We start from the raw sequence: 12,719 nt of genomic DNA on the forward strand, positions 1-12,719 counted from the left end.
TATTAAGGAAAAAAAAAGCTATCCAAACCTACCTGGCTCTATGTGAGAAATGGTTGACTGTTGATCTACTTAGAAAATGCTGCAATGTTTTTATACAATATGTAACTGTACACAAACTTTACAAAACGTTTGCACTGGATAGTGTCTTTCTTATATCTTCCCTCATCTTGAACACTGACCTTAACTGAAGCAAGTGAGGCCTGCAGTTCTTTAAATGTTGCTCGGGATATTTTTATGACATCTTCGATGAGTCTGCGATGTGCACTCGGAGTACTTTTGGTAGGCCACCCACTTCTGGGAAGGTTCATGACTGTTACAAGTTTTCTCCACTTGTGAATAATGGTTCACTGGAGTCACAAAGCCTTAGAAATGGCTTTGTAACCTTTTCCAGACTGATATATGCTTCTTTAGATCGTAGCATGATGCTCTCAGCGTACCACATTTTATTAAACAGGTTCTATTTAAGGTATTTCTTGATTCAATTACTTTTTCACACGTGGTGAGGTACGTTTTTATAGCTTTTTTCCTTAATAAATGGAATGAGGTTTTAATCATTATTTTAACAACTGCATTTTGTATTTACTTGGATTATTGTTGTCTAACATTAAAGATTTTTTTGATCTGAAGTAGGGTAAATATGCAAAACACTAAAATCAGGAAGCGGGTAAATACTTTTTCACAGCACAGTACTTGAAGTGTTTTTACTGTGAGCAAAGGCGACTTTATTAACAAAGGATCGATAAAAATAGGGAAGTATTAAAAAGGGTGTTAATGTGTTCAAATCAGCTGTCATATAACGTGTGAGATAAAGTCGTCCAAGGTAGTATCATAATCAAGTAAAAATAGATATGGAGTGGTTTCACCGCTCTCATATACTAACTGCTTGCTTACAGACGGAAGTCGTGCAAGTTACCCGTTTGTCTTAATAAAGGAAACTTTTTTAGATGTGTCACAGACAGTTGCTTTGATCATTTATTCATTACAGCACAGCGTCTCCGTGGTTATAGAAAGAGGGTCCTGGGTTTGAACCAGGTTTCTCTGGGAGATTTGGTTTTCTCCTGCCATCAAAAACATGCTAATCGTGTTAATTTCCATCACTGCACCACTTACAAAGACACAGCTTTATATTTAAGATGGCAAAAGCTAGAGAATCAGTTTTGCTATGTAGATCAGTAAAAATGAATACTAATATTAATGGATATCATCTCTCTGCAGGACAAATGTTACCAGTACTGGCCAGACCAGGGTTGTTGGACTTACGGAAATGTGAGGGTAGCGGTCGATGACTTCACAGTCCTGGTGGATTACACCATACGCAAGTTCTGTGTGCAATATGTAAGTTTTGACCATTGACTCTGTTATTATTGCACATAGTATGCATACATTATAAATTGTGGTTATTTTTTTCTGATAGCAAATATATCCAGAACTATGGATAAAATCAATTGCCACCATGACGCTGGTTAGCGTTAACAGCTTCCTGTCTAGTCTTTAAACTCAATACATAACACTCAATAGTAGCACTTGTCAGCAACACTTGGCTAGAATTAAACAAAGTTCCACCACTCATAATAAACCAGAATCCATCCATTATCACAGCAATATATTGTATTTATCACCACCCATCCAGATTTACCAATCCCATAAAACAACCAATCTTGAGCTAAGTGGTACTGGGAACTGAAATCTCACGTACAGTTTTCTTAACACTTTCACAAAAACCTTGCACTTTGTCATGCAACCACAGAACATAAATGAAATTCCCCTTTTGAGACTTACATCGCTAACAGATTGGAGTAGCAAATGAAACTGGAAAAGATTTGTACTTACTTTTTGTGATATTGCTTTGATATACTTAATAACTACTTTTAACCATTTAATGTCATGTTAATGTAGTTTTCCCAAGTATTCTTAGGGGTAACATGGTTCTGTTACCCATATGCTGAAATAACATAGTAATACACTAAAGCCTTATGACGCTTCCCATAACTTAGTAGAACTCTATCCAGACATTCTACTTATTTTGGAGCCACTGTAACAGATCCAAAGATCCCCAACAGAAAATGATAAAGCTGCAAGTATATGAAAAACTAAAATTACTCTAGACTGCTGCAAGGATTTCAGTGCACCATTATAATATATAAATCCCCCCAAACTCTAATACTCTTATTAAGCCATTCCTTCCAGTAGTAGGGGTGGATTTACCTACATATAATTTTGGGCTCTACTAAATACTAGATGATACATTAAATATGAAGTCAAACAGTCGGACCACTTTGACCCAAATTCGTCTTAGAGGAACAATTATTGGGTTTGTTTTTGCTTCCCTAGCTGGTTTGGGAGTAAGACAGAGTTGATAATGATCTTCAACAGAATGCTCAACCAACAAGAGATAATGGCTTTTCCCCCCTCTTGTGTCTATTTAGCAGGCCAGTGACGCCGCTAAGACTCCCCGCCTGGTCACCCAGCTCCATTTCACCAGCTGGCCTGACTTTGGAGTTCCTTTCTCCCCAATTGGAATGCTCAAATTTCTCAAAAAGGTCAAGTCAGTAAATCCAGACTTCGCTGGGCCCATTGTGGTCCACTGCAGGTATGCGAGAGCTGAGCTAATGTAGCCTAATGTTCAGTATTTTACTGTTTACTCCTAATGGTTTTAATTATCCAATTTGTTTCTGTGGAGATCAGTGTATTATGCTTAAAAATCCCCTTTGTATGTGTGTGGGCAAGCAATCTCTCTGCTAAAGATGGAAACATTTGGAGTGACTATTGCAATACATGTGTTTACAAGCACAGATGTTGCTTTGTTCCCTCCTGATGTCTGTTAACGTGCTAGTGTCAGCTGAGGATTATGGTTCACTCAGCTCAGTGTGTCATTTGTTTTCCATCTCCAGTGCTGGTGTTGGGAGGACGGGAACCTTCATTGTAATAGATGCCATGATTGAAATGATGCACGCAGAGCAGAAAATTGACGTATTTGGGTTTGTCTCCAAGATACGAGAGCAGCGCTCGCAACTCATCCAGACAGATGTGAGTTGGAGAAGGATTATGTTAGCCACATGACGTAACGCTAACACCTGGCATGTGTGTGGGACATGTGAATTATCCTTTACAGTAAATCATCTGCAACTAGGCCCATGCATAGTGTGTGTTATTCATCTGTGTGTATTTTCACTCCAGATGCAGTACTCATTCATCTATCAGGCCTTGCTTGAATACTACCTCTATGGAGACACAGAACTGGATGTTTCTTCTCTGGAAGGTCATCTGCAGAAACTGCACAACACCTTTAATGATGGTGATCGGATTGGCCTGGAGGAAGAGTTTAAGGTAGAACCTCTTTTTACATTCAGACCCATAAAGGATCCCATCTAACAAACGCTCACACAATATTACAGACTAAACTTAGAAATCTCTAAAGAAAACCTAACAAAAATGCAGTTGTTTCTTTATTAGTCATTTTAACTTATTAAGCTTTTTATTTGTCAGTTATTGAAACACTTTTCATAAATGTTATGAAGCATGTGAAGGTTCTGGAAACTATGAACCTGCCCACGCAGGCACTAAAAATATACACTAATAATCAATGCAAAAGAAATTCTAGCTTTTTCAATCCCCTTCAGTCATATCACTTCTAAGAACATATAGTGCAGTCAAAAGGTACTTAGCTTCTTCCCCAGTTCTTTCTTTTTTTTTTTTTTTTTTGCATATTTGTCACATGTTTCATATCAAACAGATCAAGCAAATTTTGATGATCTGAAACCACTCTTCTTCAAAATCAGCAAAGAAGACCAACTCATTGCAAATGATCACAAATGGTCAAAGTCCGTTATTAGGTTTAGACAAGACACGTACACATAGATAGCTGGTTTACTCTTAATAAATGAAATCATGATGTAAAACTGCCTTTTTATTTCCTTTGGTTATCTTTGTCTAAACGTATCTGAAATATGTGAAAGAAAAAAAAACAAAAATCAGCACACCACTGCACATATAAACCTGACTTGCATACATTCCTCTATTGCTGCATGAGAATTCAATTGTGCTACAGAATGGTCATTATGATTTATCATCAATACTGCAGCTTAGTTTATTTCCCCTGTTTTGATTCATAAACCAAAGGACGGTGAATATTTTATAAAGTTGTAACATTTAGATTTTCCTTGTTTAGAAACTGACTAACATGCGCATAATGAAAGAGAACATGAGAACAGGAAACCTCCCAGCCAACATGAAGAAGAACAGAGTTCTGCAAATTATTCCCTGTAAGTAAGATGAAATCCATATAAATAACCAACTTATGTCAAATTTTGAGCTGCAGATTACATTGCCTGCAGCTGCCTTTAGAATGTTTTTCTAATTCTGTCCCTTGCAATACTTACAATACCATACTACTAATGTAAACATGTTTTTGAGTTTAATCTGCGTGTTCATGATGTACTGTTTCCATTTCAGATGACTTCAACAGAGTAATTCTTTCCATGAGAAGAGGTCAAGAGTACACAGACTATGTCAATGCGTCTTTTATAGATGTGAGCATATTGTATTTCCTAATTTGTTCTTTCTGAGGTTTTAAGGTATTTGTGTTAACACAAATAATTGTACCGATGAAGCTTTATATTATACTGATAAAGTCCTTTATATTTTGATTTGACTCAGGGCTACAGACACAAGGACTACTACATTGCCACACAGGGCCCTCTGCAGCACACAGTGGAGGATTTTTGGAGAATGGTGTGGGAGTGGAAATGTCACTCCATAGTCATGCTCACTGAGCTCCAGGAGAGGGAGCAGGTAAGCTGCAGTAACTAATCGCTGCAAGCCAGCTATGATTGATGGCTTTAATAAACACAATAAATACACACAACATAAAACGTCCCAGTTCTGATTTCCTGCCTTTGTCACGAAACTGTACATTTATTTAAGTTCATATTTATGAAGTATTTAACTTGTTAAACTACAGTTTCTTTTATTCATCGCTGTGAGTAAACAAATGTTCATCTGTTTTGCAGGACAAATGTTGCCAGTACTGGCCGACAGAGGACTCAGTCTCCTATGGAGACTACACAGTAGAGCTAAAGGGAGACACCCTGTGTGAAACCTTTAGCCTACGAGACTTGGTACTCACCTTTGTTCCGGTAAGCAAATTAAACCTGTCCTATCAATACAGGCAAATGTAACACGCCTGCTCTGCATCTTTATCAGTTATCGTGAAATAAAGGCTTTTATTGATCCTTCATGCAATTCCTTTATATAAAATAATTGGTTTTTAGAATATGAAAATTGAACAAGTGTCACAACACAACATAACTCCATTACAACTTCTGAATTCTTACCCAATAATAATGGATTGGATTTATACAACGCTTTTCAAGGCACCCAAAGCACTTTACAATGCCACTATTCATTCACTCTCACATTCACACACTGGTGGAGGCAAGCTACGGTTGTAGCCACAGCTGCCCTGGGGTAGACTGACAGAGGCGAGGCTGCCATATCGCGCCATCGGCCCTTTGGCCAACACCAGTAGGCGGTAGGGTAAAGTGTCTTGCCCAAGGACACAACGACCAGGACAAAGAGCCCGGGGATCGAACCGGCGACCTTCCGGTTACAGATGCGCTTCCCAGCCCCCTGAGCCACGGGGCGACTGTGGCTCAGGGGTATCAAATAAATAAGGATAAGGATATAAAATTAAAAAATAAATAATTAAAAGCATCTTGCCATTAGCACGTCTTAAAATTAGGCAAATAGGACCTCAGATGAACACTACCACGTTATTTACACCACGTCATTTAAAGAAAACTAAGCCAAACTGTAGAAACAGTCGGTAAAATAACTAAGAATCATTTTCAGAATGGTTCTTAGTCATCAATCATACACTTTCTGTATGATTTTTTTTTTTAAGCCAATCACTTTTAGAATATCTGCTGTGCATGAGCTAATGTGGCTCCAGCTTTAGCTTTTGGGCAGATGTCCTCATGTTATGAATTTGCTGGGAGATCCACTGGTGGGAAGATTGGTGGCTGTGTTGAATGTTGTGATCTAAAGTTTGACAGAGAGATACCGATAATGATTTGGTGATTTTCTTTCTTTTTTCTTCTTCTTTTTTTTAAGAAAGTCAATATATCTGAAGATAATTTTTTACCTTTTACAGACGTGAAACAAACAGATTTGTTTCATTCATTGGTCCTTACTAAGACGATATAGTGATGCAGTTTAAAAATACTACCGTTTTATTGACACAACGTTATGAATTACAGAGAATATGTGTGTACCCTCTGGTGGACAAACTATGTATTGTCTCGTTTCATTTATCGAGTGTTTTAAATGCTAAAACCAATAACAGCAGCAATCTCTCTCACTGTAGTTTAGTGTTTGTAAATGAACTTATAGCCCTTCCCAGCAGCAGCTGCTTACCTAAGATCCCTGCTGATGTTTTGTCATGTATGCTTGTATTTACCCGATTTTCAAACCTCTTACGGACAAGGTTTTTTTTTCTATTATGTCCTGATACATAAAACCTTACAACTGAATAAAGGTGTACTATATATTTTTTAAATTGCTGTATTGCAATGATTTTCAAATCATTTAAACTATAGATGTGAGTGAAAATGGTATAAAGATATCAACAAGTGAAATGACAGATTAGTTGCTTAGTAGAGTGTTAGTTAAAAGATGAGTAGGATTTTTTTTAGAAAGTTGAAAGTATTTTTATCTTTGTAAAGCTAGACAGGCTCTAATACAATTGGCTAACAGCAACAAATCTCTAAGTGAGTATATCGAGCTCTCTGGGCTGCCAGAGGGAAAAATAAGGATAGGAAGTGTTTAGGGTTATCAAGCGGGAGCCTCCCATCTCATATATTTTATTTAATTCGACCCGCCTCACCTCCCAGAGGCTTTGTAGTACATTCCTGCCTCCCTGGGCCTCACCCATATGTCCACCACTCGTCTGCTGCACGTTTCACCTGTACTGACGTCACACTTGCCATTACGCTTTCATATGCTGCTAATAAATCATATTTGAACGATATTATGATCTCTCAACCGCCTGTGGGTTTCCTCTCAAAGGAGAAGCAGACAAGGATGATCAGGCACTTCCACTTCCACGGCTGGCCAGAGATCGGAATCCCGGCCGAGGGGAAAGGCATGATCGACATTATCGCCGCAGTGCAGAAACAGCAGCAGCAGTCTGGGAACCACCCCATTGTTGTACACTGCAGGTACAACACATAGAACTCTATTCATATAAATATTATATACACTTACCTTGTCACATTTGTTGTCTTCTTTTTTATCTGACAATATAAAATATAGAAGGATTTTTGCATTGCAAACACTGTTCGTGCTTTGTGTGTCCTGCAGTGCTGGTGCAGGGCGAACAGGTACGTTCATTGCACTGAGCAATATCTTGGAGCGAGTCAAGGCAGAAGGCCTGCTGGACGTGTTTCAAACTGTGAAGAGTTTACGCATGCAGAGGCCTCACATGGTCCAAACAGTGGTGAGTGGTTCCCAAGTATTTAAAAGCACTAGAAAAATGTCTCGCTTTAGCTCGAGTGTCGCTGATTTTGTAGGCAATTATGTGTCCATCTTTAACCATCTTTTTTGTTTTCTTTCCGTCCCACAGGAACAATATGACTTCTGCTACAGGGTGGTACAAGACTTTGTTGACATTTTCTCAGACTATGCCAATTTTAAATGATGAGATTTGCCTTAAACACGGTTTTTAAATGTTGTTTTCTAAAGCCAGTTTGTCAGTTTTATGCGTTTCCTTAACTTGGTTAAAATAATCTTCTATTTTGCTATGCACTTGTCCTACCATTAACTCCAGCTCCTTTCTCGCTGTAATATATGGTATGTCAGTCGATGAGAATTGTAAATGAAAAAGCTAGATTAATAATGTATATTTCACAACATGTATGATCATTTCTTCATCATGAAGTGTTGTTTCAGAGTCCGATTTTAGTTTTGTTGTATAATATTGTACTTTAAATGTTTGTGTTATTTTGGATTGACCACATAATATTTTTAAAAGCTGTAGTTATTGTAAATGTATTTATGTATTGACAATGACATTCCTTTCTTTTATTTGGAGAAGATGGCAGGAATGTTAATATTTGTTTTATGTTGTAGTTAATTGTACACATACATTCTTTCATTTTGATGACTTCTGAGATTAGAGGTGATACTGAAACTGTTTTTCATTCTCCTCGAGCTACATGGCCATCACGATTGTGATGCTTTTTCCAATGGAAACGGTGTCTGAAAATGAATGAATGAATCACATCAACCATAATGCAGAGGGCATAAAGTTACGCACCAAAGGCTGAGGTGACGATACATAGGTTTTAGTTTGTTTTTTTAAAATATGGACTGAGGCAGAAGTTCAACAGACGTAGCAGAATCGCAAAAGATTCTTAAACTTTAACGTTTTGTACCTCAAAAGGTCGTGTAACTGCAGTGAACATGGATGTAACATAACTAGAGTCTGCCTTTTGTCTGTAGACAGCAAAAAGCATTTTGCTAAAGTGGCTGCACATTAACAAGCACACAACTAAGCCTTTTACCAAGAACCTGTAATACTGAAGAGCATGTTTACTGCTTTATTTGTATTTTAGACTAGAGTTTTACACAAATTAGTGCCATATGTACTTTTTAAAGACAGGAAGTGTGGTCTCCAAATGTAGTAATTGCAGTATAATTTTACGATGCACAGTCACTATACAGGGAAGTAATAGAAGTTCATCATTAATCCTCAGTCCTGTAATGGCAAAAACCACAATATACCAATGTGGTGCTTCAGTGCCTGTCTAATGCCAGAGAAACAAAAACAGCCCATTATATCTACGTCTACTTCTTTGACATCTTTTAGATTCCATTGGTTTGTTTTGGCACAGTGGTAAAAATGAGGAAGCAGAATGTTTTAAATAAAAACTGTCCAGTGGAGTTTGAGTCTTTTGAAAGTATCTGAATGTTTGAGCTTTTCTGTGCATTTTTCTGAGGTAAATCCATCTGGTACTCCATTAGCAATTTTGTTGATGCTGTATGTAAATATAGGCTGACATGACAAAGTGCTAACATTGTGAAATTCGCTGAACAGCAAGAACCTGTCAAGTGATTGGTCATATTTTCGTGCGCTAAATGTATATGTCTGTGGGAGATGTGAGGTTAAGCACAAGAAACAACCCAAGTCTATTTTTCCCATAGCTCCTTTTCTGTCCGTGCACCCTTTTTGAGAAACTCGAGGAGAGGCTGTTTAACCTACAGCTCTGCCTTTGCCTATCCCTTTTTTGACTCTCAGTGTCTTTGAAATGCAAATTGCAATATTAAAATCTTCTGAAAATGCTGCGGGTGTCTCAAAAAAATGTCTTCAATATGCAACAGCTTTTATGTTTCATTTCAAATTTAGGTGAGATACACAGGAGACAGCTTAAGCTGCCAGTTTGGTTTGTTTGTTTTGCTTTTGAATCAGTGACAGCGGGGTGTTCTTAATGCGATATTTGTGTGGAGAAAATGCTGCATTCACTCTACATAACAGAGTTGCACTTTAACTGTAAATTAGTACTATAACTTTCATATCAACTATTTGCCATGGTTTTTACACATAATTATATGTTGTATCTTACTTCTAAAAAAACAAAACAAAAAAACCCCACACAACCCAAAAACTATTAATCTACCTAGCTCAAGCTCAGGAGATAGAGCAGATCATCTACTACTCAGATTGGTGGTTCGATCCCTGGCTGTTACAGTACACATGCCAAATATCCTGTGGAAAGGTACTGACCCCAAGTTGCTCTCTGAAGGAATGTGTGTGAATGTTTGACTCTTGTATGAATGTGAACGTATGATTGAGGCATGTTGTATAGAGCACTTTGGACTGGTTCCTAGAGCCCTGGATGTCTGCACAACAATAGGCATTTCCCAGCATACATTTTTACTTAAAGCAGGAAAAACATATAAACACTGGCCACTTCATTAGGTACTCCTTTTCAACTGCTCCTTAATGTAAATATCTAACTCGGCCAACCACGTGGGAGGCACTCAGTGTGAACTGAGAATCAGAATATAGACGAGGGGTGATTTAAGTGACTCTGAATGTGATGGTGCCAGACAGGCCAGTCTGAGTATTTCAGAAACTGCTGATCTGAGTTGTCAGAGACAATTCCTTGTTTAATTCAGAGAAGCATGGATTGATTAGTTCAAGATGACAGGAAGGCAACATACAGGAAGGCCATGACGTTAACGCCATTTTATGTGAATCGTAAGACAATAAAAATTTCTAAGTGTGCAGTTTACCTTCTCTTTTTAAGCAACAGTGGAGACATACCACAGACGAACACTAGCCACTAATATGCAAACATCAGAGAAAAACTGTAATGTCAATGTCTATACAAAAGACTGTTTAAGAAAAGAAAGCGAAAACCTCAAACTAATTCAAAACATACACAGTAACAAAGAGGTTTTGTTTGTCCCTCCTTACTCTTCCTACACTTCCATTCTATAAACAATGAAAAAAGTCAGATTTTTTTAACTTGTATATTTAGTTTAAGCCAACAGGGGGCAGTACGCCTCAATCTATATGTAAAGAGTTTTTAATTAAAGGGGCCATTGATCCCCATTAACTGTAACTGCACATCATCAAAAAAGAAACTACAACAAGCTACACATAGGCATACAACACCATACCAAAAACATATGTAAAACAAACAAAACAGCTCCTTACAACACAAATTATTCCCCATATCAGGGTGAGCATTGTGAAAATTATACATTTATTGCGATATCAATTCATGTTAACAATTTCTACCTGCAGTTACGAAAGTCATAGCAAATACATACATTTGAAAAACTATTTTTCCTTTTCTTACACCAAATTAAATTTTTTGGGTTTCCCGGGTTACTAGTTTGGGGCTAGAATAATCATATCCCTCTATGCTGTTATGTGCATTTCTGTACAAAATAATTGTGGGTATTAAAGCAATAATATTTTTCATCATTTTTCTTTTTCTATTTGGACTAAGCGGGGGAGATGTTATCAGAAGGAGTGCACAACTGGCTGGATGTCTCAAAGCTGTGAGCACAGTGCCAACACTCTGACTCTGTCCTATTGTTCTTTACTCAGTCCTCATTCAGTGTTTGCAGTCAAGTCCTGAAATAATACTGATAATGTGATTAATATTACTATTACACTCTGTAGAAATGGTCTGCTTTGATAGGGGACTTTTTTCTGCTTTCCTTCAGTGCGTCATTTCCTTCTTCTTCCTCACACAGTTGTACCGGTAAATCTCTATAGGAGACACCCACTTCCTGAGATCAACAGCAGACTTTTGGAATTTGCGAGTCATTGTGAAAATATCTCTGGTCTCTAACATGTTTTACAACATCACAGAAGCATGTTCTCTTAATGATGCAGTGAATGACGGTTTATCTTTTCACCCACAACTGCAGCAGCTCCTCTCTACTGGCCAATCACAGCAGCTCCTCCATCACTTACAAAGCCAAGAAACGATGTGCCTGTCATTTCTTTAGAAAATAACTCATGGCAAGGTTTTCAGCAGCCCTAGTGCATAACTTCATTACAGTTTCACACACGGCAGAAAACCCAGAGCAATATGCATATTTACAAATGTGGCACAATAACAGTATCTTTATTGACACACAGCTGGCTTGGGATCTAACAGTAAATAATGTTTTGTGTTCTACTACATCATACATGTAAGCTGTTACACACAGATTTCCGCTTTATGTGAAAAGAAAATTGTAATAAAGCACCTCTTCTCTTGATAAATGCACTCCAACTTAGTCTGAGGGCCATGCATGGTCCAATAATTTCAAATAGACTTCACATGTATACTGTTGCATCATCTGAATATGTAGAAATATTAGCCATATATATGGCTAATATTTCCGACTTTCTGGCATTCATGGTGTATGATATTTCACCAAAAACAGCAAAATAATTTCACTAACATTTTCCATTTCTAATAAAACATCTAACCAGGAAACTCTCTGAATGCTGTCTACAAATTTATGTTTAATTGAATCTCTAAAACATCTTTTATTTGATCCCGTTCTGGGTACTTCAGTTTTTGATCACCATTTATGATCACTACACCCAATTGCTACACATATTCCTCTGGAGTATAATTCTGTAACACTGGTAAAGATGTGCTCATTTCAAATAGAGATTTTGGTCCCATCTGCCGTATTATTGATAAAACATAGATAATGTGCATTTGCTAGTTAGAAGCTTCTTTAAAAAATTTTTTTTAAAGGAAAAGCTCTGGGAAGTCTAATATTCAAGTCATAGATCTCATAATCAAGATGACACACCTGATCTAATATGTTACACATTGTATTTTTTAAATTTCCAATACTGTTAATTTACAGCAGCTGTGGCATAAATATTGGACAAGGTGGTGGTTGCTTAAATTTGTTAAACTCTGTATGTGTGCTTACATAGCAAAAGGTTGCTGTCACCAGTCATTCAGGGAGGAGTAAAGTTAGGCTATTTTTGTCAAACAATTACATTTCCTATCCTTCAGAAAAAAACACAAGAGACAAAAAGCCTCTTTGTTGACAACTTCCTCGGGCAACCAGTGCCATGGTAACAATCCTCAGCGGGAAGAGTTGCTGCCCAAAAAAGGTCAGGATGAGTGAAGAAGTCACATGAATTATGTATTAACCCCCTAACTGACTCCATTACTTTGGTTGACCCCAAG

At 37.6% G+C, this 12,719-nt stretch overlaps 1 protein-coding gene across 2 annotated transcripts in view; it reads left to right on the top strand.

The window, feature by feature from the left end:
* The window catches only part of ptprea (protein tyrosine phosphatase receptor type Ea), a 58,550-nt gene extending 50,817 nt beyond the window's left edge, over positions 1 to 7,733 (top strand). For both annotated transcript variants that reach the window (XM_085360886.1, XM_085360887.1), the window contains 11 exons: positions 1,216 to 1,335; positions 2,427 to 2,590; positions 2,892 to 3,027; positions 3,178 to 3,327; positions 4,169 to 4,262; positions 4,453 to 4,529; positions 4,657 to 4,791; positions 5,010 to 5,135; positions 7,066 to 7,217; positions 7,360 to 7,495; positions 7,622 to 7,733. In XM_085360886.1, the coding sequence (XP_085217012.1) occupies positions 1,216 to 1,335; positions 2,427 to 2,590; positions 2,892 to 3,027; positions 3,178 to 3,327; positions 4,169 to 4,262; positions 4,453 to 4,529; positions 4,657 to 4,791; positions 5,010 to 5,135; positions 7,066 to 7,217; positions 7,360 to 7,495; positions 7,622 to 7,696 (1,365 nt within the window). In that variant the 3' untranslated portion in view covers positions 7,697 to 7,733. The remainder of the gene's footprint in view (positions 1 to 1,215; positions 1,336 to 2,426; positions 2,591 to 2,891; positions 3,028 to 3,177; positions 3,328 to 4,168; positions 4,263 to 4,452; positions 4,530 to 4,656; positions 4,792 to 5,009; positions 5,136 to 7,065; positions 7,218 to 7,359; positions 7,496 to 7,621) is intronic.
* Positions 7,734 to 12,719: the final 4,986 nt, after the last annotated feature.

Source organism: Diplotaxodon limnothrissa, linkage group LG8, assembly GCF_057381915.1.
Source record: "Diplotaxodon limnothrissa isolate DT_005_m linkage group LG8, D_limnothrissa_male_GT1.1, whole genome shotgun sequence".
NCBI lineage: Eukaryota > Metazoa > Chordata > Actinopteri > Cichliformes > Cichlidae > Diplotaxodon > Diplotaxodon limnothrissa.